At 40.4% G+C, this 24533-nt stretch overlaps 1 protein-coding gene across 11 annotated transcripts in view; it reads right to left on the bottom strand.

The window, feature by feature from the left end:
- Window positions 1–1178: 1178 nt before the first annotated feature.
- Window positions 1179–24533, bottom strand: part of eml1 (EMAP like 1) — a 52703-nt gene continuing 29348 nt past the window's right edge. For 2 of the 11 annotated variants that reach the window (XM_063908846.1, XM_063908840.1), the window contains exons 2-25: window positions 18570–18752; window positions 18293–18346; window positions 16321–16453; window positions 14884–14904; window positions 13978–14106; window positions 13775–13803; window positions 12383–12409; window positions 9842–9971; window positions 9175–9324; window positions 8606–8675; window positions 8242–8352; window positions 8039–8134; window positions 7190–7324; window positions 6906–7005; window positions 6566–6717; window positions 5948–6073; window positions 5290–5421; window positions 4566–4633; window positions 4321–4409; window positions 4061–4158; window positions 3626–3713; window positions 3392–3487; window positions 3163–3293; window positions 1179–3038 (exon numbers count right to left, since the gene is read on the bottom strand). In XM_063908846.1, the coding sequence (XP_063764916.1) occupies window positions 2913–3038; window positions 3163–3293; window positions 3392–3487; window positions 3626–3713; window positions 4061–4158; window positions 4321–4409; window positions 4566–4633; window positions 5290–5421; window positions 5948–6073; window positions 6566–6717; window positions 6906–7005; window positions 7190–7324; window positions 8039–8134; window positions 8242–8352; window positions 8606–8675; window positions 9175–9324; window positions 9842–9971; window positions 12383–12409; window positions 13775–13803; window positions 13978–14106; window positions 14884–14904; window positions 16321–16453; window positions 18293–18346; window positions 18570–18752 (2474 nt within the window). In that variant the 3' untranslated portion in view covers window positions 1179–2912. Of the gene's footprint in view, window positions 3039–3162; window positions 3294–3391; window positions 3488–3625; window positions 3714–4060; window positions 4159–4320; window positions 4410–4565; window positions 4634–5289; window positions 5422–5947; window positions 6074–6565; window positions 6718–6905; window positions 7006–7189; window positions 7325–8038; window positions 8135–8241; window positions 8353–8605; window positions 8676–9174; window positions 9325–9841; window positions 9972–12382; window positions 12410–13774; window positions 13804–13977; window positions 14107–14883; window positions 14905–16320; window positions 16454–18292; window positions 18347–18569; window positions 18753–21350; window positions 21492–24533 lie in introns of those variants that run through there. The other 9 variants (XM_063908845.1, XM_063908841.1, XM_063908849.1 and 6 more) reach the window with 9 other exon arrangements.

Below are 24533 nucleotides of genomic sequence, written 5' to 3' on the forward strand. Positions count from 1 at the left end.
ATTCTCTCGTCTTTGATTCAGAGATGATGGCAAAGATGAGGCCGGTGAATAGAACCAAAAGTCCGCTTATTGTTCAGTTTATACAGCCTGCGAGGCTTTGCGTCAGCCCGCCAGCTCCCACTTTGTGTCCCTTTATGTTCGTCTGTAAAGATAATACCGATGATGCAGAAACGCTAAGCGAGGACACGAGCGTTTCCTCCCGTGCGCTTTGTGTTCCGTTGTCTCTGCTGTCCCCACGCGCCGCTGCCGTTCCTTAAATCCATGTTCCGCCGGGGCTCGTGCTCGGTAGAAGCCAGTAAAAGGTGGTCGTCTGCCGCCGCCGCCTCCCTCAGTCCATAGTTATCTCTTCCCATTCGGAGTGTTTTGGTGAGGTGGAGAGAGATTTGGGGGACAAATGCTAATGCTGCGTGCGAAGAAGGCAGAGTGGGGCGCACGCTGGCTCAATGCTGCCCACCGGCGGCCAAGACGTGCACGTGCAGCGCACGGACACCCCTTATCCCACCCCGGGTTTTGAGTCTAAGTGCTCTTATAAGAGCACAGTGTGGGCATTACAAAGGGCATTACAACAACAGGTTTTAGAGTGGGGTCAGTCGTGTGTTGTCATGAATGATCTGGTGCTTCTTGTTTTTATGGTTCTTTATATTACTTTGAGTCTTGATTTGTTCTGTAGCCTGTATGGGGAGTGGTATTTTAATTGCCAGTGCCAAAGACATATTTCCATTATATTTAAATGTGTTGGACAGTAAACTAGTCGTATTCTCAATGAGAGTCTGTATTTTTTTGTCGAGTTATGTTTTTGAATGTAGGTACTTATTGTAACTTTGCGTGTTTTGTACTGTTTCTTGTGTATGTTTTTTGAGTTTTATCTATTTTAACCGCATGGGACATGCAATGTTTATTGACTTTAGTGATAAATCATGTGATTTGTGGTATTGCTTCCTGCTATTTACCTGTCCCTTACACAAATACAAATTAAAACAGTTACATTTAGTGTTGTTCTCTGCTGTAATAAGATGCTACATAATTTTCTATAACATATGATCTTTTTTGTAAACAAAAAAATAATCGTGCAGCATATATAAAGGTGCATTATATTTATCACAAAAATACTATTGGGAAAGACTATGTGAAGTAATGAAAATAGTGATAAAGTGGAAAGTATAAGACACAGTCTCATAGGAATTTCATGTTGCATTTACTTTCAGACAAATGTTAAATGTTAATTTCTTCTATGCAGCTCCAGGTGTTTAGTGGTAAGACAAATCATGTTACATTCACTCTGTAGAGTGGCCACTTTACATCACTGCTGTTAGATTTAAGTGGTTTTCCTGATAAGATCGCCAACCGCCAAGCTTTCAAAACAACACCAATATGCCTAAAATCGGCTGAAGCCCTTTCAAAGAAATCTTGTGTATTCATGTGTGTTACGTCGGCTTGCTGTTAACCATACGATGCTAGGTGTTGGAAGGATTAAAGCAGACATCATTGGTTCCTGAAAAGCTAATGAGCTACTGTTTGTTCATCAGTCTGAAGCAGAAAAATTAAAAACCTCAATAGGGTTCAGTTCAGTTAAATATCTTGCCAGTGACTGATGGTGCACATTGGACGATAACAGTTACAGTGTAATGGTCTCATACTCCCCCCCTTCATAAACTGATCCTGCTGCAGTAAAATGCAGAGGGGTACAAAGTTGAAAAGGCTTCACATCATTAAAAGGAAAAAACATGCTTGCTTTTCATTTTTCTTTCACCTCGAGGCAAAGGAAAGACACAAAAACCCATTCCAAAAAATCTGAAACACTTTCAAATACTGTATATTCACCCACATTTCGCTTCGTTTCAAAACTCTTTGTATATTTACAAATATGGGGCTTAACAGGGATTTATTGCAGGGAGAAACTTAAGGGAACTGAAATTGGCAGTGAAAGATTTGACTTTGATAAATAAATAATAGGAAAGGTGCCTTTTTTAAGACGTGGAAGCAGAAAAAAAGTTGAACATTTTCAGAAAATGTTTTATCAAATGCTTAAAATCCTAAAGCTGAATGCAAATTCATTACTCATTGCCCTTAAGGGATCATAGTTTAAAAAGGCGGGTAACATCAAATCTAACCTTGCTGTTTTGATTATGTTGCCTTCCAAAATCAGCAATTGCCTGGACTGTAAAGTTAGTACACAATAAGGTAACACAAAAGGATTAATGACAATTAAATCTGATATTAACCACAGTTGATATCCCTCTGTATTCTTTTTGGATGTGTTTAGGGCTTGTTCTGATATGTCATTAATAACGAGGAAGAGTCCTGCTTAACTAGAGCTTTCCTGAGTTGTTAAATACAAAAAGAAAAGAAAGTGTAACAATTAGAAAATCACTATTTTCTTCTTTCCGTAATTAGATTTGGTTCCAATGCTCTTGGATCTCCAGCGAGCAGATATTCAGTGTACAGTCCGTTATCTGCGGCAGGAGTCACGCACAATGCAAGGACAGTGAAACCCGAACCATACAGATACAGTCAGAAAATCAGAGCCTTTGGTTCTGTTTAGTTGGATTCGATCCGCTTGATTTGTTTTGTCATTGGATAGTTGGCTACAGTACGCAATATTTTTATTTTACATGTAGTGTGAGTAGAGAAAAAGGTGAAATATTCAAGATTTTTGCATTTCAAGCAACACATAACACTTCCAACAGTTCATGTTATTTGAGATCTGAGAGCAGGTCAGGAACAAAACCTCGGATTCCTCTTCTGTCAATTCACTTCAGTTCAGGCAGATCCAACTTGTTTTTGTATTCCGAGTTAATTTAAGTTTGGTTTGGTTCAGTTTAGTGCAGTTCAGTTCAGTTCAGTTTGCTTTAGCTGGGTTTAAGGCCCCAGCAGCAGAAAGAAACCAACAGTATCAGTTTCTGCAGACTCCCTCAGACTATCCTCCACTGCATCACGCTCATGTCTTTCCCACCAGTTGACACCAGGTAGCCGTTGTCGTACAGGAAGTTCACGTTGGTCACATGACTGCTGTGGCCGCCATAAACATGGCTGGCAGCCTGAAAAGAAATGCAAAGAATGAGTGTTGCCCTTTGCCTTTCCATGAACTGTGAATCAAAGTTTAAAAATGCTTAATCTTCTTCTTGACATTACTGAGATGCATTTTTTTGAACAGTATCTCACCCTGAACTGCGAACAGGGGTAAGAGAACAGGTGGACTTTCCCAAAGTCGTCCCCAGTAACCAGGAGGCTTTTATCACTGGACCGGCAGACAGCGTTGATGTCGGTGCCGTCTGAGCCGTCGGGCCACAAGCCTGAGGAGAAGAAGGGGCAGCAGAGATGTCTTATTCATGGACATTAAAATAATAAACAGAAAACTTAAAAGAGTGGGATGAAGGGAGCCTTCACTTACCAAAGACCATGAAGCCCAGAGTGCAGGTGTGTGTGGCCCACTCAATATCTCTGGTGGTCTCTACACTCACCACCTGCTTACACACCGATGGGATCCCTAAGACAAAAAAAAGATGTATTTTGAATTTGGGATTCACTTTTCCTTTAGAGGCTCACATTTCTAAATGAAACAGAAAGTGCATATAGCCTGTGAACACAATAAAGGCTGTAATAGAAAGATGGTGATCCGACTTACAATACAGTATCTCATAATCCCCTGAGTTTGACACCAGGTACTGGGAATCCACGGACCAGTCCAGATGGGTGATGAAACTAGAGTGACCCTGAGATAATGTAAGAAAAAAAGGACAGTTAGATCACTTACTTTTAGAGACACCCCAGTATTCCTGGAGTAGAGGCAGAATGGTTTTTCAAGCGCTAGAAATAATCCTTAAATAGGGAAAGGATTTGTATAGCAACCCAACATGATTACGTAGACCCGGCACTGTGTGACTCATGTTGTAATTTACGTCTTTACAGCTTCTGCATCAACACACAGTGAGGACAGGGTGTACAGAGAGGGGGTCCAAATATAGAGGATGAGGAGGGAACTAAATATAAAGAAGATGCCGCGGGAAAGTAAAAATAACAGAGCAACGGATCAGAGGGGATTATAAATACAGGTGCTCACCGAACACTTCCCCACTCGGCTGTACTTCCTCCCATTTTCTGCCACAGCATAGATGTAGATGTAGTTGTCGTGTGAACCCACAGCCATGAAGTTACCATCTAAAGAAAGGAAGATTATTAGTATGAAAATAGAATTTACAACTTGTAAAATCTTTAATACTTTCCCTTAACATTAATACCCACAAACATTTTCCAATAATAGAAGGAAAACAACACTCTGCATGCAAAGGGGAAACACACTGTCTGCAGATATTACCATACCTGGCCCATAGCAAACAACAGACAGCTGTTCATTTCCGTCGGTGTGCACCGTGACCAGGTCCTTCGAGTCCGTGTCCAGGACCAGCCACCTGCAGGAGCATCAACAGCTCAAAGATCAGATTGTTCTTTAAAATTCATTGAAATCTGCTCGAGAATATTCTGTCATTGACTGTTTTCATATAACTTAGCTGAAGCAGTCATGAAAATATTATATTTCTTTGTTTTTTGGTAATTGTATGCCCTACCTTCCAGTTTGGGTTCCTATGGCAACCACTGCTCCAGATGGGTGGAAGCCCGCTGATTGGGCAGCATCCTGTAAACAAAACATACAGTATTAAAACAACCTTTACCAGTATTCAATTCAGTTTCAATAAGCGTTCATAAACGCATCTTTCTAAATGTCTTTATTTCTATTTGCAATGTAGTACAATATAGTTTGTGTGTCTTTTGTTACTTCATTCGGATGTTTGAGCATTGCTGTGCATATTTGCTACTTTCACATTTCATGCTTAACAGGGAAAATTTGTCTGCTCAATTTAAATCTCAGTTTAACAGGTGTATGTTGTACAGAAGGTGTGTACAGGTGTACAGAATTTTGTGACAACTGCTTTTTAAGCTACTGGTTTGCAACACATTTTAAAGTAATATAATCAGGTTGTTTGCAGCACAGTTTTTTATTCCAAATTAATTTGCCATTTCCCATAAAGGATCATAGCTTAAAAATGTCAGGCAACATCATTATGTTGCCTTCCAAAATCAGCAATTGCCTGGACTGTAAAGGTAGTACACAATGAGGTAACACAAAAAGATAACAATATAATTCCAGGCACAGTTTTTCATTTGATAGTTGCTAAATTAACATTTCCTTTGGTTCTCAAGGACATCACACCTGACAAAAGAGCGTGATTCATTATTTAGTGTGTGTAATTCCTGAGACTGACCCCAGAGGGCAGTGTTGGCTAAACTTACCTCCATACTCTTGGTCCAGATGAGCTGATGGGAGCTGGAGTCCCACAGACAGACCTGCCTGTCATAACCACAGGTGAGGAACTGAGGCCTTGAAGGGTGCACAGCCAGACCCCACAACTCGTCAGTGTGACCCTGTGGGGGAGAGGAGAGGAGAGGAGAGGAGAGGAGAGGAGAGGAGAGGAGAGGAGAGGAGAGGAGAGGAGAGGAGAGGAGAGGTGAGAGTTTTTTTTAACTTTCCATTTAATAATTCTTTATCTGCTGCCACATCAGAGCCTTTTAAATTAAACCTTTACTTTTTGAGGTACTTAAAAACAACACAGTAGAGCTGCAACAATTACTGATGAACCTAATTGATTATTCATTGATGATTTTGATGATTTAATTATCCTTTAAGGCACATGTTGCCAAATATTCTCAGATGCCAGGTATTCTCATTGAGGGAATATTGCTGGTTGAATGCCTTTTGTATTTGAACATATTACTTTGGACCAGAGAATGTGATGGACCTTTCTTCCACATTTTTCTAACAAATGATAGAGCCAACACGTCCTCAACCAATCAGGAACTAGCAGATTTATAGATCGATAATATTTATAGTTGTTGGTTGAAGTACTGTATCTTTTAATGTTGCAATAGTATACTAGATGGTTGGATGTACCTGTGTAATAGGTATAAATTCTCCATCCAGACTGCCTTGCAAAACATAATTCTTAGTGGTCCCGATGAGCACGCTCTCCCCTCTGCCCTCTGCTATGGTTCGGATGGGACCGAACAACTCAGGCACCTGTGGAGAAAATGCACAAATAAATTCAACCATCTGTTAACCTGGAAATTATTACCACTCTTGTTTTACTGCATCATTTCTGTGGAGCGAATGAGTGATCCATAATTCCCATCACTATAAATATCCATCAATCTCATTGAGAGCACTAACCCAACTCATCCTCTGTAATATTTATGATGTGGCGCAGCATTCAGAATGCAAAGTCCACCGCCTCGGGCAGGAGTGCAAATTCGGGCTAATATAAGCAACCTACTTTAGAAGAAGGAGTTGGAAATGCTGCTTAATGTTTTATTAAAGTAGATTCATCGAAAGTGGTTATAGCAGATCAGATCAATACAGATCTAGAGCTGAGCATTAAAAACACATGGAATTGGAAATGGAGGAGTCTGATCAAATAACTGGAATGAAATCACGTTTAAAAGTATGACAAGTAATTGTCCATTTTCTATTTTGCATGTGCAGCCTTGGTATGTTTGAGGAGTTTTTCCTCACCTCGACAGTTTGTATCTGCTGGTAGCTGCTGTCCCATGAGATGAGCCGGCGGTCTTTACCTCCAGACACCAGCGTGCCATTTCTCAGCATGCACAGAGCAAAGATGCTGCCCTCGTGAGCTCCTTGGATGACTTGGCTAATACGATTAGTGCCTGCGTGACAGAGATGGGATGAGAAGTTTCAGTTGGACAGAATCTGACATAAAGGTCAAGCACTCGAGGAGAGCAGATAAAGAGACAGACAGAGAGACAGGGTGATCAATAGCTAAATCAGAGACAACAAGAGATCTAATTGGATCTCTGTAAATAATAAAGGTTGATGGAATGAGCTATTTACGTGCCTTTTCCCCACACCAGGATGTTCCCGCTTGAGTCTCCTGTGATGGCGTCTCCATTTTCTGCAAAGGTCACACACAACACAAACTTCGGCTTCTCCTGTTTCTGCAGGAAAAGCAAGAACACACACATGTTGTTTTATTTTAAATGCCAGAATTCCATTGATTATCTTTATTTAGCTATAGATAGGATCATATAAACAAGTTTTCATCACAGCTTTTATGCCTCTGTGTCAAAATCGAATTGCTTATGATAATGACCTAACATGTGGGAAACGTGGGTGTCCTACCTCAAACAGTCCTTGCTTCTTGACCAGCATGCCTTTCTCCAGATTCCAGAAATAGAGATGGGACTTGCCGCAGGTCACCAAGATGTTGCTGTCTGTCGGATGAAAGTCTACAGCAAACACCGACTCATTGGAGCACTGAACAGAAAAATATTACACAAGAAACAGTGCATTAATGAACACCCATTTAAGGAGACACTAGAGGCAAAAAGATTTTATTCAAGACGTTTTTTTAAGGTTTGGACTCAGAAATCAGGAAAGAAAATGTCAAAATAAAACATCAGGTGATTATATTACTAGATTTTGTCTTGTTGCATCTGTTTTTTCTCCTAAATTTAACTTAAAAGTTAAGTGTCAAAAGTGGTAAAAATAAGCGTCATTTGTGAATTTTAAGATTACATTTCAGAACATTTTGAATACAACAAATGCATCACTTAGTGTAAGTACTTAACTGGTATTTAAAACAATACGTATTTTCTAATAGTTAAAGGCAAACTTCAGTAGGACTTTCATACAACACATTTTCCAGTTTCAATTCAAGTCTAACCTGTTTAGAGGTTTAGATATAGGTTTTCACAGAAGGGTTCATTTATCATTAAGAGTATAGCCTGATTTACATACTATTTAATTCCTAAAAACAAAACGATAATGCTTTATGCTATGTACTGAGATATCTGCAACTCCTTAAAAAAAAGTCTAATATGCAACACAATACAACAAGGATTTTCTTAATGTGGGTTTAATGGTGATATTATTATAATTTGATATGGTCTCCAATTTATAGAAAGATGAGTTGTGCAGTATGTCACGTTATGTCTTAAAAAATCAAGATACTCAAACGTGCACACATACCTTGACCTCAGCCAGTCTATCCTCTCTCTGCCAGTCCCAGACAGAGAGGATGTGGTCATTGGAGTCGTCCACGACACACAAAGTGTTCCCTCCATTCTGACACATGTAAAAGACACAAAGCAATGGTTATTTACTGCCACAACTGAAACAAAGTACATCCAAAAATGGCCTTTGTGTTAGAAGTATCAGTGGTGCTTCCTTACCGACTTAGAGAAAGCCAGGCAGACCAGGGCTCGGTCAAAGAAGCCTGAGCCCAGAACATGAAGCGTGTTCAAGCTGACAGAGTCCCAAACACGGACATGAGGAGCCAGCTGCTGCCACACACACAACACACACACGGGAGCAACACAAGGAGAGGTGTTTCATCAGTGCAATGTGGTGTAAGGCTTACTAAAGCACCCATATATAAGTCAAGGCTGAGCGTACATGTTTCAACTTCTGTTTAACAAAACAGGTCTGTCTGAACTCTCTGGGTCTTAATGATTTCAAAAAGCAAATCTCAACACTCCTCACTCCACTAATTAATCAGTCTAAAGTGATCAAACATCAGTAGGAGACCTCACTTACTTTTCCATCCGAAGAAGTGCCCGCCACCTGCCCGGTTGCTATGGTGATTTTATCGGGGTGGACGGCAAGGCTGGTGAAGAGAAAGACATGAAAACATTTAAAAGGGCTTTCAACATCAAGAGGAGCGTTTGAATAAAGATGAGCTACACGCTCGCACAACATGAAAGAAGGTTACTGAAGCGGCGTATATTCACTGTAGCTCCCGCACGCAGTCTGTACAGTAATGTGTCACCTTCCCTCATCACAGTTATTCTGCACTTACAAGAAAACACTCTGTTAATCATTTCTACAGCCTGTGAGGATTTCAGAAATGGTATAAATATCAAGTCTCAAAGGAAAAAACATGAAAAAAGAAGACAGATGTGATATCAGGCTGCAGTAGATGACTGAAGCAGTCCCTCGGGTAAGTGTGTGTGTGTGTGTGTGTGTGTGTGTGTGTGTGTGTGTGTGTGTGTGTGTGTGTGTGTGTGTGTGTGTGTGTGTGTGTGTGTGTGTGTGTGTGTGTGTGTGTGTATGTGTGTGTGTGTGTGTGTGTGCATGTTGTATAATCCCTAACAAGTGTCTCTCACCATTTGATGTCATCCGTGTGTCCGGTGTAGTGTCTCTGCAGCTGTTCGTCCACGTTGAACAGGACGACGACCGAGGCGATGAAGTACACCGTCTCTCCGGTAGGCAACAAGTAAAGGTTGGAGCGACAGTCCCGACCACGGTAACCATAACTGGATATTAAAATAAGGTCAAGGAATAAAACTTAAATGAAATTCAAAGTAGAACTGAAACCATTCAAGTCCAAGTAAACCTTAAAGCAAGTCTTTCTTTCCTCTTATAGTAAACTGGATATCTTTTCATTTTATCATTTTTCTAGTACTTACTGGATTCAATAAAATAAAAATTCAGCCCACATATCTATGTTTATGTGTGTGTGTGACAACACCCTTGATTCATTCTTTCATCAAAAAATGAAAGAAAGAACAAACACAGGAGGAGCTGCTGGCTGTGTGCAGGTTGTGTCTGACTGCTGCAGCCTCACCAGGAGAAAGTGAAGCAGATCTACTCTGACAAGCAGCGAGAGAGGAGACACATCCGTCAGCTTCCTATCTTTAAATACATCAGGCCAATCTGGAGTTCCTCTCTTCAGAAGATTGCTTTTCAAAACTTTTCAAATTGCAGGCAGACGTTGAAATGTCTTACTTTTTCCTGAAAAATTTGAAAACAGAGCAAGATAAAAAAGGATACACCCAGTCCAGCTTGAGCTTGTTGCCGGGCAGGTCGGCTCTGGCCTCCAGGCAGTAGCTGTCCACCTGCTCTTTGGGCATGTACATGGTGACGGGACGACCCTTCAAGAACATTTTCACATAACCTTCCTCTGGAAAAAGCAACAGAAAGGATGAGTGAGATAATACACATGGAGGAAAATACAGATGTGACTGTTGGAGTCACAGCTTTTACATATAGTATGCAGACAGCACAGACATGACATCGAAGCTTAATACACTGTGTTATTATGATGTGAAGGACAAGGGTGACAATGTTGATGAATGTGTGACATGATTAGAGGAAATTGAGGTATTTAATGTTTTTTTTACTATAAAAATGATTAATTAAAGACAACAAATGACAGAATTTTCAAACACAAACAAATAAGCTTTTCAACTGACTTTATTAGTCATTTCAAATACAATATTGTGACAACAAAGAGCGGAAAAAGAACTCCAAACACTTAAAATCTCATAAATATTCAGCTTTAAGCAGATGTTAACTAACACAAAATGCAGTCAAGCAGAGCAATTGAAATGTTAAGAAAAAAAGACAAACGGATCCAACTTAGAAAAGGGGATAATGAGAAATCCTCATTCATTTTAAAACATGGTAACACTGAAAAAAATGAGGCAGAAAATATGAAGGGAACCAAAACAAACACATTGAAACAATAAATGCCCACAAATGTGTTTTTTAAGAAGCTCTTCAGAAGAAAAGATATTAAAGGAAGGTATACTTTAATGGACTGGGTAAATGGGTGCAAATGAAGTTAAAAAATGTGCTATCTCTTTGCAACTTCTTTTGTATGAGAAGACCAGCATGTGGGGTTTCTAGAGGTACAGCTCTGTTATGAATGAACAGATGTGGCTCTGCACTGAGCGGCTTGGGCACACTGCAGCTTGATACACATATTATATTGGAAAGAAGTGAGTTAATATTCTATATTTCCAGGCATTGCTAGTAACAAATCTGGAAGTACTGGCTGGGAGACTTGATGGGGCTGCGATAACTGGGTGTATCAAGGGGAGAGTACGACGACAAACTCCCCGACTTTCTCAGCTGGAGGTTAAAATTTGGGGGTTTTCTGCCCTGTGACACTTTGGCAGCACCACCGTTTTTATCTGCCTTGCTGCTTTCTGAGGTTTGTTGGGGGCCGGGGGCTGAACGGGCTGAACGAGCTGTTACAGATGAAGCCGCGGAGCTGCCTCTGGTTCCCGTCCGTTTGGCAGAGCGGCTGAGGTAAATCTGTACTGTGACTATAATGTACACAGGGGAAAGAGCAGAGGAGCCAATGATGGAGAGTGGCGGAGGTTTTCAGTGCCGGTTGGGTGAAGGGGGAAAAACGGATACAACAACGCTGAAGTAAGGTTTGTAAAATAGGTTGGGCATATACGTAATGGCTGTTGTTTGTGTCCCTAATGAAAGCAACATTGAATCAGCAAATCACAAACAACTGGTTTCTATACCAAACCAAAACCACACTGCAGCACTGAAGCAGTAACTATTAAAACGTTTAAGGAAAGTGAATAAAATCATTTATTTTCCTTTCGGTTTTAGGCTTGTTATCATTACTCAGATGAAGCTGAAGTTAAGCGGACATTAAACTGCTACCAAAAGATGTACTCTATGACAAGGGGATGCAGGCAGACACTGCTTTACTTTAAATAGTCGCACGAACCACTGGTCGAGATGCTCTCAAGGGTAAAATGATCAGAGTATCCTAAAAAAGAATTATAATGTAACAAGAGTGACATCAATACATCTGTGAGGAAATTAGATTTAACTCCAGTCATTTTTTAATTCTTGGCAGCGTTATGAATACTTTGCTAAAGGGGACTTCACAGAAACAGACGGCCACAAGAGGAAACTACAAGCAGTAAAATCAAACAGACTTCAATAGCAACTACCACAAAAAACAGACTGCATGTGTTTGTAATACAAATACTCATTTTGAGGGCAGCAAGACAAAAAGAGCAGCGGCAAATGTACTTCCTCTGAGCTGCAAAGCGACTGCCAGAAAGCTAGTGTCAGAAATCTTTGTGTTGTTACTATGGTGACAAAGTGGGGCTGAGAGCAACACACACACACACACGTCTGGTGAAGCAGCAGCAGCTTCATCCGCAGTTAAAAAACAAGTGTGGAGACACACAAGTGCAAACGATGCACACTCTGATGCAGCTCTCAGTGGAGGTTAGGCTTGCGTGTGTGTTAGTTACCTCTCAAATACGATAAAAGTGAACCTAGCTTTTACACACACACTTTGTCAAGTCACTCCTGCCCCTGTCTGGACAGCTCTCTGATCATTGCACAGACGGAAATCTCTAATGTTTAGAAAGGAAATTCCAAACAGCATGTTAATTAAAAAAAATGTTTAAAGTCCTGATTTTATCCTTTGCCTCTGCACTGCTGTTAAGAGCAAACATGAAGAATGTGCAGATATCAAAGGAAATATCTGCAGTGTCCAGAGAGCTGACTAAGCTGGGGGCTACAGGCTAGGGGAGGGAAGGGGGGGCCTACCTTTGCAGTGGGTCACACGCCGCATCCCTTGTAAAGGTCACAGAGAAAGACACAAGCACCAGGTGAATGGTGGCATGGCGTCCTTACTTCCTGGCCTGTCCTAATATGAGTGCACTTCCTGTTGCAGCTTCTGTCCTTAATGCTCTAGATGAGTCGGTTCTGCTGCCTTAATGGTTTAAATTAATCAGTGCTATTTTTTCGCTGGATGGTGTCCCAACCTCTTTATTTTTAGCCGTCTATAAAGAAAAAGACTCCGATTTTCAACCGTCTACTATCTTTGACAATGTGAAAGTAACAAATACATATGCTTGCACTGGCTTGTAGGACATTTGCATGTAATCACAGCATGTATTGGCAGTACGCACTATATTGGCAGGATTTGCTGTTGCCACCATCATTTGTATTGAATAACTGTCACCTAGAGGCATTTATTGTCCTTGGCACTGCCCTGATCAGGTTTTTATGCAGGAGAGTTGTCTATAATTAATTCAAATGTCCAATAAGTGGTGAACAGTAAGTAGTAACTAACCCTGTCTGTTTTATATACAGTTGGACCTTATCCTAAAGAAAACGCAAACTTCTTTATTTTCTTTATTTGTTTGTTTGAATTGAGTTGTCCAGTATGCAGCCTGAACTAAGGAGACTCTGAAGCAGGCGTGTAAACCAAATTCAAAACAAGAATTCAAATTACACAAAAATCTATATCATGCTGGAGATGAAAAAGCCAATCAATACTCATTTCATTTCATATCAGTCCCATTGTCTGGTAACCAGGTGTATCCTGCTTTTCAATATTTTATGGGTGGCTCATCCTGTGCTTCTAAATTATCTTATACTTTCTATTCCCCCCCCCCTAGCTGACATTTATACCATAAATACAACAGACTAATGTCAAATTCAATTTCATTTGTAAAGATCTAGGAGGCTTGTGCAGCTTGCCATAATATTGTACATTTTGCCAATCCAGGTCTCCATGGGTTTTGTGGACCCATTGTCCAAGATGATTTGAACCAAACCGAATATATTTCAGAATGAAATCAAACTAACAAAATAATAAATAAATTGTATGTAACTTAAGTTTGCAGAAAGAGCTTTTAAGAGAAGATGAAGGGAAGTTTAGACGTAGTAAAAATGTGGTAATGATGGAATGGAAATGATAAATGTCCAACACTGATGTTAAACACACAACATGTGGAAGATCCTCAATGGTCCTCTGTGCGCATAAATCAGTTCAATACACTGATAAGTAATTCTGTTTTCAGTTAAATTCCTTACAAGTGCATTGACCTTTAACGGACACAGGGAGCCACTGAAAATGTAATGTTTAATGACTCTCATAAAACTATCATAGCTGTTGGGCTACAGAGCCATAAAGGTGCTTCTAGTTCTTACCTGCATTGAACACTGGATCCCTCTGTTTGCTGCAAAGTAAATGAGTAAATAGACAGCTGTCATTCAGCATCACGCCTCCAAAACACCATTGTATGTTTTTGATTTGCCTCATAATGAGATCAGCTTCTCTTCTGTTGTGTTAAACTAGAAGATGAATATGTCATTTAATAGAGAAAGCTGATTTAGCATGACTTATGTGTTACCTGTCACTTCTTTTCCCGCTGGAATTGCTGCCGGTGGATCCGGCGCGAGTTCGGTTGCCCTTGGAGTCGCCCGAATCTTTCCGTGAGAGAGTTCCCACATGTTCGTTTGAGTTGGCTCTCCTCACAGTGCTGTGGTGCCAAGGGAGGTGGACAGAGGCAATAAAATAGACAGGGAAAGAAAATGGTTATTAAACTGCCTGATGCTGCTTTCATAATAACTGCCCTCTGGTAAAATATAAGCAGATTTCATGATTCAGCGCACATCCGTTTATGACTGCTTCTCATTAAAGAAGTCTTAAACTTTGTTAGTAGCAGTGTCAGAGGTAAGAGGAAGCAAAGCAAAAGAGAAGAAAATAAATCAGTAATTGTTGTTTTCCCACAATCTGGTGACCATAGCTACAATGTAGGTGCAGACCTGCAAATGCATATTGGCGGTGCAGACAGCCTGCCTATTTCTAACAATGAAAAGGCTCCATCAGCAACCCAATGGCCAGTACGCCCAGTCACCTAATCCACCCTATGGGAGAGAAGTCTATTCAAATCCTAAAACTGGCCGTTGGCTCTGTGTGTTTGTTCAGTAAAGAGCAGAATAGAAAGACAGAACGAGAGAGAAAGTGTTTGCTGTGTTATTCCATGAGGAATCATAGTAATTGGGCCACAGGGCTTTGGGGACGGCTGCTGAGTGTATGCCAACACTGATGGGATTGTGTTCAATCTGCAGTTTAGACTAATCCCAGATACAGACTGTAAACAACACACACAGGGATGTATTCAACCAAAAAATGTATTTTTAGCAATGAGATAAATATAAAAATGATCATGTAACTGTGCGGTGATTTTCAAAGTTATGGTTAGCATGCCTTTGAACAGACGATGATGTCATATCATAACTTGTGATTCTCTCACCTGAGGGGCAGGTAGAGAATTCTGCAGGAGTGAGACACAGAGGAGAGACCGGACAGATTGTAGGTAGACAGGAGGACGTAAACATGATAAAACATCATAGTTTGAGAGGAAATGTTATCAGAGAGAGGCAGTACAAGAGGGAGGATATGCAGGAAAGGAAAGATAGAACACCACAATACATAAAGATAGAGAAACAGAGACGATTGATGACCAGTCACTCAATCTGAAAATATATCTGGATGCCTTTCAGTTAAATCTATAGGATTGGGGATTCCACAGAAAAACAGACCGTTTTGTTGTAAATCAGATGCCGTTACAACTTCTAACAAGTGTAGTTAACATTTAAATCATATAAAGCTCCATTGATATATCTAACCATAGAACATGGGTCATTCATTGGCTCATTCCAGCATGTCTTAGCAGTGTTCAATATAATGAAATGGGTCAACTTAATAATAGACTTTTCTTCAACATTTCTAAGAATCCTGGTTAGGATACTGTATCCAATACAAACAACTAACCATAGCTGATAAAGTGCCAAAGAAGTATTTTGGAGGTCAAATAACTTTTGTCAAATTCAATGGTCAAAGAGCTTAAACACACTCAGAAAAACACAAGAAAACTGCACAAACACCACCCTACATTTCCTTAATTGATACTGCCTTCCCTGATGTTTCCAACAATAATTTGCATACTGGTTGAATTTCAATCTGCTGAGTCATTTCTTAACTGTCCTCTCCAGTACACCTCATAGAGAGAGTCAGTCAGCATTATAAGTATCCACTCTCAGTATCGTAAACCCCAGGGGAGAAATAAAATCACACATTGAAAATCAAGTAAAAAACGTCACGGGAGGGAACAGCTTTTCTGACTGGAGCTGGTCCCTGCTGTCTGCGGAGCTTCATCTGATTATGTTAATGTCATGTAGAGATGAGGAAAAGGCTATTGTTCTTCTGACAGACAAGATTGATAGCCTGTGCTCCACATGCATTTACAAGACACACAACGAGGACATGCGGACATGACAAGACTGTCTCTGTTTTTATCAGTCTTGTTAAATGTCAGTCTCTTTCGCAGATAAAAAGCCTGATATGTGATGGTGTATAGCTTAAGTGATGTGACATGGAGTAGACAGGAGTAGGAAATGTCTGGAGTAGAAGATGTATGGCTTTCAATACATTACATCTAATTTAGCTGACACTTTTATCAAAACCGACACACAATAATTGCAATAATAATAGGGACATTAATATTAAGCAAATATCATTTAACACTAAAAACACTTTGACTTAGATATGTAGTCTCAAACCTTCATAATTTAGTGGAAAAAAACACTAGATTAAACATAATACAATTGTACAGAAATTAATTGATAACTGCCAAAATATAGGTTGCACAGTAATTTCATTGGTTAAGATGTATTTCTTCTCTCCTCACCTCTTGCTGGCTGTTGAGCTGCTGTCCTTCCTGGATCCAGATCCTGATGGGGAGGGCAGAGTGCCTTTCTTTGGTACGATGGTCCCGTTGTTTACTGTGGGCCGTAACGGCAGCGTGGCAATCATCGGCCTGGCTGAAGAAAAAACACAACAACAAGGCATATAAAAAAAAAAACAACAATGTTATGGTTGTTAGGTTTGACATTTTGTTCCCTAAAGTTCCCGAACCTCACCTGTTGGTATTTCAGTCAGTTTTACGAGCAATTATGGTAAGCAAATCTTGATTAGATTAGATGAGATTATATATAGAGCTAAAATATATTTTATTGGTTCTAATTATCAAAATAATCACCAACAAATATATTTTATATTAAAACAAACATTATTGCCTTTCTTAAGAAAACCAGAAGCCCAGGTTTTGGACTAAAATTTTGGTTTTGTTCACCTTCTGCCCTGAAACTGTGTAATTAATGAGGGGAAACAGTTATGGAACCTTCTCTATGTTTGTTGTTGTTTAGTTCAACAATAATGTAACTAAAAGCTTAAATTAAACTGCAACCCTTGATGTTTACTGATTCAATCCTTAGTTCAGACCTTTACAAAACACATCAAATACTGAATTTGTAATTCGATCATACTCTTCAGTGAGTTTTCAAAGAGACATGAAGTCATTAGTCAGTGTAATTATGATATATCACAAGAGTAACAGTGATACATTTACACCTTTATACAGATGATACACACACACACACACACACACACACACACACACACACACACACACACACACACACACACACACACACACACACACACACACACACACACACACACACACACACACACACACACACACACACACACACACACACACGTCTGGACAGCCCAGAATAACAAATCCAAACTGCAGCTTTATCTGCAGTGATAAATATTTAATAGACCCTGTTTCATCCAGCAGACACACACACACACACACACACACACACACACACACACACACACACACACACACACACACACACACACACACACACACACACACACACACACACACACACACACACACACACACACACACACACACACACACACAATTTGCCCCGTTATCTTTCATGTAATTGCACAGTGGCAAACTGAGGTGGTCCTTCTGTTAGCATGTTAAAGAAGATGAGTGTTTCTGTGTTTCTGTGTGTATGTCCATGACTGTCCGTGCGTAGTCTGTGTGCACGAGTTAAGCTTTCTGAAACGGATCATTGTACTTCAGTAGAGGGGAGCAGCCTGCTGACTCCCTGCAGCTAAAAGGGGGGAACAATAATGGAAAGCAGCTCTGAGTCTGAGTCATCCTCCAGATCCCAATTCTAACTGAGACTTCATCCATCCGCAGCCACTCCAGAGACTCAAACTGGCAGCAGCTCAGAATGATAATCTCTTCCTGCTTCATCATTTCAAATGCACACTTTAAGGACATAAAAGGACATGGAGTGCAGCTGATTTCACATGCAGACCTCAACACCACCTGGGTGAGGATGCCATTTGAGAGACAAATTCAACCAAACACACCTCAGCTAAAAAAAATGTCATGCAGTATTACATATAAAAACACCCTTAAAAAAAGGTATTATCGATCAATCTATGATGTTCAGTGGTTTGTTTTTCTGTAAAGATTTGCTGAGTGCAGCAACTTGTACCTTGCTTCTCATGTATTTGTTTATTAATAACTTTAAAACTATAACTGAGTTTATCGACTACAATTCAGACACACATCCCTCCCGGTTAGCAGAATATTATTTTTCTGTCTGTGTCTTTAGATCACAGTGCATTGACCTCAGGCATGGCAGTGCTGAAGGTGTGTTTCCTATTGGAATACAAAACTGTGTGTATACAAAGATATCAGCAGGCAGTGACTGAAATATGCTTTCTGTAAACACAACACCAGGCCTGGTTAGTGCAGACAGACTTCACAGTAGGCCTACCTGACTTCCCAACATTGCTGTGTGCTGAGGGCGACTTTCTCATCAAAGGAGGGTCTACACACACAATACATTCAACAAAACAATACAAAACAGTCCAGAAGGAGAGAAAAGCAGGGATAGGGAGGAGAAAAGCAAGATTTAAAGGAAAGGAGACATCATCAGGAAAGAGAGAAAACAGTGTAAAGGAGAAAAAGTATACCGCTAAAGCATGAAGAACTGCTGACCCTTTGGAAGTAACAGAAAGCCTTATCAAAGCACGCCTTTGTGTATATGTTACCTTTGGTGGGTCCTCTGCGTGAGCCCATGGCCTGCTGCTCCTCGGACACGTTGAGCCGGCGCACCACGTCGGCCAGAGCGGACTTAAGCAGCTGGATCTCGTCCTCCTGCATCTGGACCCTCTGCTCCAGGGAGGCGATGCGGTCGGTGACCTCCATACTGCTGGCTGCTGACGCACTGTCATCTGAGGAAACACAGGAAGATCATGTCAGAGATTTAAAAAATATCACACATTGTGGCCTTTTACATAATGCAAAATATAAGTCACTTAGTGCTATCCACTGCATGATGAGCTGCTGATAAAACATTTTGGCAAATATGCTTATTTGTGTTTTTGTTGTGTGTAATAAGAAACAAACTGATATCAACCGTGTCTGTGTTCAATATGAATCTACAGCCAAAAGATGGTTCATTTAGCATTAAAGTAACATTTAATGTGTTATCCTATAACATATTTATCTTCTCTTTGATAGAAAGGTTTATTTTTCAAATCCCATATTTTTTTCAAATACTATGTCTCAAAATGTGTCTTTTACAAGCTTTAAGAAGACAACATTTGTAGCAGGCCCCTCGTCCCGAGCTCAATGGATATTTTTTCAAAGCTATGTCCGTTATTTTTGTAGCCTCCTTTTGGGACATGTGCACTCGCTCTGGCACCTGGACACAGACTGAGACCAAATGGGTAGAAGGAGTGCAAAGCCAAGGATGGAAATGAAAACTCCTTTGAGGTGTGAGCTCACTTTTATACCTGCAGACACTTTGTGAAAGCCGTTGCCTTGCCTTGCCTTGCATGAATTAAAGAGCCGACTTCTTTCTATTGAACCTTTATTCATGAGCCTGTTCGTTAATGTCTGTCTGTTTATTTGAGTTTGAACTAACGTAACACATTATTATCACCCCTCCACCTGAAGCCTGATAGATGCCAAGCACAGGCCACCGGGTCCACTTCATTAATGATAACACACACACGCAGGGTCTCCTCCATTATCACTTTGATGTCACAGCAGCTTGATGCAATATTCATGTAAATCACTGCTGTGTTTCCCCTGCAGACTTGCAATAACAGTCTGATGCATTATGCATTAGAACAGGCATGTGGTGATTAAACAGATCTGCAGTCTGTGTTCATTCTGAGAATCTAAATCCCATCTTCTGCTAACATTATGGAAATCCTTGACTTCTGTTAATAACATTCTTTAACAAATACAACAACCTCTTAAACACATTGACACGTGTTAAATATCTACATTTCTGATGAAAACAAAGCCGTCTGATGAGCCTCGATAAAGGCTTCGATAAACAAAAGCTGCTCAGGGGATTTAGGAGGACCCTGGCCAGAGCCGCTCAGCAAATATTTGCTTGTAGATAAAAAGATTGTTTTGGTGTCGAGTGTATTTTTATTCTTATGCTACCTCAATACTAAAAGCAATTTCTGTAACATTAACTCCATGTCAGAATTATCATTATCATGGCATTAATTATATGCTATTCATGGTGTGTCATTATATGCTCAAAATATGTTTAGATGACAGGAGGCTTCGAGGATGGCAATAAACATACTGGAATCACTTTGCCTTGCATTAAGTTAATAAAGACATTTTTAAATAATGTCACAGAACTTAAAATAAAGGTCTTTCTCTTTTAACAAGATAATTCCCGTTTCAGTTTAATTGGCACAGCATGCAATCTTATCTATTTAGGCTCCTTTTTTTCACTTTTATACCAGCCTTATAATGGAAATCTACAAAAATGTTGTTGTGAGAGTTATTTTTTACTATCTGTGAAAAAATATTCTCTCTGCACTGGATTCAAGACACAAGACATAAAAACGTAAATATATATATTGTAACAAAAAGCGTGAAAAGATATGTCATAAATATGATTTTGTGAAAAGCAAGCATGGTTGTGTGATATTGTGTGTAATACTGATGTTTGTTGATGTATTACTTGACAAGCGATATGCAGTAGATAACGCAACACATTGTTAACTTTTGGCAATAGAAAAAAACTATTTTGAAAGATTACAAAAATAAAAATAAATGTTCTGGAAAATGTCTTAATATCTGCAAAATTTAGCATTTTTAGGTCAAAACCCCCAAATCATGCAGTCAGACTTTACCCACATAGATTTAATTGACCCCCAATAACCCTACAAATGAAGTTATTGATGTGTACATATTTATTGAAAAATGTTTGCTGTAATGAAGTCATTTCAGTTTAATTGGCAGAACATGCAATTTTGCAGAGTGCACAAATCCCATTAGCGAGGTGAATCCTCTGCCTGTTATGAATTGTTTTAGTCCGGAAGACCCTTGATGAGACAGGATGGTAAATTGGTGCATTACGCAGATGGGACACCTGATGCTTGTAACAGAAAATGAAAATCTGAGCAGATTCAGAAAGATTGAATCAACCAATTACTGTTCACACACACCAGCACACACAAACAAAGGTGTCACTTTAGTCAATGTCACGGCCGTTCCTGGTGTCTTGTGATTAAAAGCGTCTTGGACACAGGAACATATTTCAGTGATACAACTCTCACTGAGAAAATCAAGCCACCCACCAAGTGAGGTTTTATAATGAAAACTCACCATCTGAGCAAATGGAAACAGCAGGTGCCTAATGTCATGCATAACATCCGCAGCAGTGGAGTATAATATGCTCATACATTGACTTTCAGACAGTCTCTAATGAAACGAGAGGCTGTCTTGTTTCATAACGCACATCTAATCTTCTTCATTTGATAACAACCAGCCTTTTCAAGATAATTTCTGCTCACCTGAGACTTTTATCTTGAAGCAGCTCTTGTTCATATCCACACGTGAATATCGAGAGATAAAGCTGCTTTTATCTGTTCAGCATCTGTTGAGGGTCTGCTCCCAACACTGTCACAATGACAGCATGATACCATCAGTCCTTGAAGTACAATGACTGGCTGTCACGGCCCCGGCTCCGCTCTAACATCCTCCGTCTATCACCCTACTCCCCGGTTCAAACCTCCGGGGCAAGTTAACGCCCCATAACGCGTTCACAAGCAGGACGGACATCAGAAAATGTCAGTGTAGTTTAGAGTTGATGGTTGATGTGAGCGGGTGAGGTTTTGGCTAAATATGCTCTTCGTGTGAAACGCTGCATGGGGTCACAAAGTCTGAAGACTACTAATCACTAAGATGTCAATTCTTATTTAACAACAACCCCCGGACACTCTTTCATTCCCACAAAAGCAGATCATTACACCCAACCAGCCTCCTCTAGCTCCAGGAAACTGTTAACACCTGTCAGCCCGCTGCTTAAATTACTTAATGTCTGTCAGTCTTCTTCAGGTTTGCTCTGAATGTTTTTTTCTGTCCCCGTTTCTCATTATCTAGTCGATATGTGGCTTTGTCACAAATCTCAGACGGACCTCTAAGCCTTATGCTCGCCTTAATGCATTGTGACACACTGCTCCCTATTACCCTCCTCTGCAAGGTGGGACCACCTCGCTGCTTAAGTGCTTGTCAATCACTTTATCCACAGGGACTCAATGAAGAAAACAGGCTTTATTCTCTGTTCATTTTTCCTGATCTAAAATAACCACACCAGACCCCCCTTTCTGAGTCATCTTCTGACCTCACTGCCATCAATAATGAAAACTGGAGCAGGCACACATGCTATGACCCATTTACCCCCCTCTGCACTCCCATCAACCACAGCGATCAATGCACTGAAGGAGTAAAAAGATGTCTGATCAACGCAGAGGGAGCAATCTCGTGTTTTAGAGAATTCAGAGCAACCTCATGTTTAAAATATCTCCTGCAGCAGCCCTGTGTTGATCTGAGCTGTCTGGATTCTCCTCACTTCCTTATTTACAGACGTCCATATACTATATAAACACACACAGGCAAGGATATGAATATAAATGCATGCTCAAGGGATAAAGAGAAAAAATATATTAAAGAAAATGAAAGGAATATCATGATTCCAGCCGTTGCAACGTGTGTCTGTGTACTCCTGCATACTTTGACAATAACCCAGTGACAGTCAGTGATTGATGTCTATTTTCCTTTCACTCAGCGGTGCAGAGAAGCCAAACAATGAAGCTAAATGGACTTGATGGAAACTCAGGTTAAGCTGCCCCGCAATGGGGGGTTTGATAAACCACAAGCAGTGTTTTCAGAAAGTCTACGCACCAAAGAAACGTGAGGCTGCAGGAAACGGCCTGTCACAACATTATGACAATAATTCCTGTTTTTCAGAAACAGAGAGGCAGCACTGATACCACACTGACGGCACATTGATCTACTGGCTGGAGTCAGATGGAAAATAACACTTCATTTAAAACGGGACACAGCAAGGTGCCAGTTCAGCCGCTGCACATAACGTCCTCTTAAAAGTAAATTCTTCCAGGATCAATGACTCATACTTATTAAACAACCCGACATAGGTGGCAACACTGATGGAGAATTGGACCTAATGATAATCCAGCAGCAGGTAGGATAAAAATGTAATGCTAAACAGTAAAGGAGGTGATTTAGTAAGGTAGAGAAAGAGTCAGAGTTGGAGCAGAATGAAATAAAGTGGGGCTGTAAATAATCGTAAGAATATAAAAAATAGTCTACAGATATAAACTTTTGTGAGGCTGTATTTGACATAAACACTTAACATTATAGTACAACTGAGGATAAGAGGACTGTCATTAGTTTTGCCCCTATTTGTCATAAACCTAAGTGTTTGACACATTATAATGATAACACCAGAGGAGAAGCAAGAATATTACTATATATATATATTTATATTGTCATGTACAATGCATCTACTGGGGAACATGAATGTGTTTACCAGATTTCTCAGCAATATTTTTGAGTCCAAGGCCACAAATGTATACCTCATGGTTGCGTTGGAGGAGAAGTCAGAGGGTCTCCAAAGGGATTCTCCCTGATTCTTCCTCTGGGGACCATGAATGTTTTAACATGGTAGTAGAGTATAATAAATATATGAATGCGTGTTGCTGAATGGCAAACTTCTCAGAGTGATTCAGATGCAAGACATGGTGATTGAAATGTGCTTACTGAAAATTGCTTTCTGCCCCAGGTATGACTGAAATCATCCATCAGGTACATGTCAGCGGAGTGATAAATTGCAAAACCAATTGAGTTTGAGATTGGAGAAAACATGGAGAAAGAAGAAAAATAGAGGAGGACCGAAGAGTAACTAAAAGTTGAATCAATCCTGCGTGTCAACTGCAGCGGATGACCTGTCAGAGGTGTATTAGCTTATCAACTGGCCAGATTAGAGACAAACGCTTGCTTGAAGCGGCTGCCTCTAATGGCTCCTGCTGTGCCGGGGCTTAGGAGCTATAAATAGTGAGAGGTGGATCAGAGGAGGACCTGAGCAAAGACTATGAGGAGAAATCAGGGAAAGAAAGAGACACGTGGCAGGATGATCTCACATTTGTATCAAAAAGAAGCATTTCAAAATCGCAAAATGAATGAGAGAGGAATAAAGATGGAGCTGTGAATGTGTGCCTTTAAGACTGTGTGTGCGTAGGTCATGAAGAGTGTGTCTGGGTCAAAGATGAGCATGAAGAGAGGCCGAATGACCCCCATGAGAGATCCTACTGCCCTTGTACGAACACGTTAAACATTTCCTTCCTCCCATCAGCAACATCCTTCCCGGGGTCAGACTCAGGTCGAATGGAATACAGCTCACCCCCATGTCTCGGCTCTCACCATCTCTCACACACACACACACACACACACACACACACACACACACACACACACACACACACACACACACACACACACACACACACACACACACACACACACACACACACACACACACACACACACACACACACACACACACACACACACACACACACACAAAGTATGGCTGAGTGCAGGATCAGGTGATGCAAAAAACGCCATCAGCATTTCTGTCAGCCGGTACAGAGTCAAAACGGACTGTACACACATTA

This window comes from Eleginops maclovinus, chromosome 19 (assembly GCF_036324505.1).
Source record: "Eleginops maclovinus isolate JMC-PN-2008 ecotype Puerto Natales chromosome 19, JC_Emac_rtc_rv5, whole genome shotgun sequence".
NCBI lineage: Eukaryota > Metazoa > Chordata > Actinopteri > Perciformes > Eleginopidae > Eleginops > Eleginops maclovinus.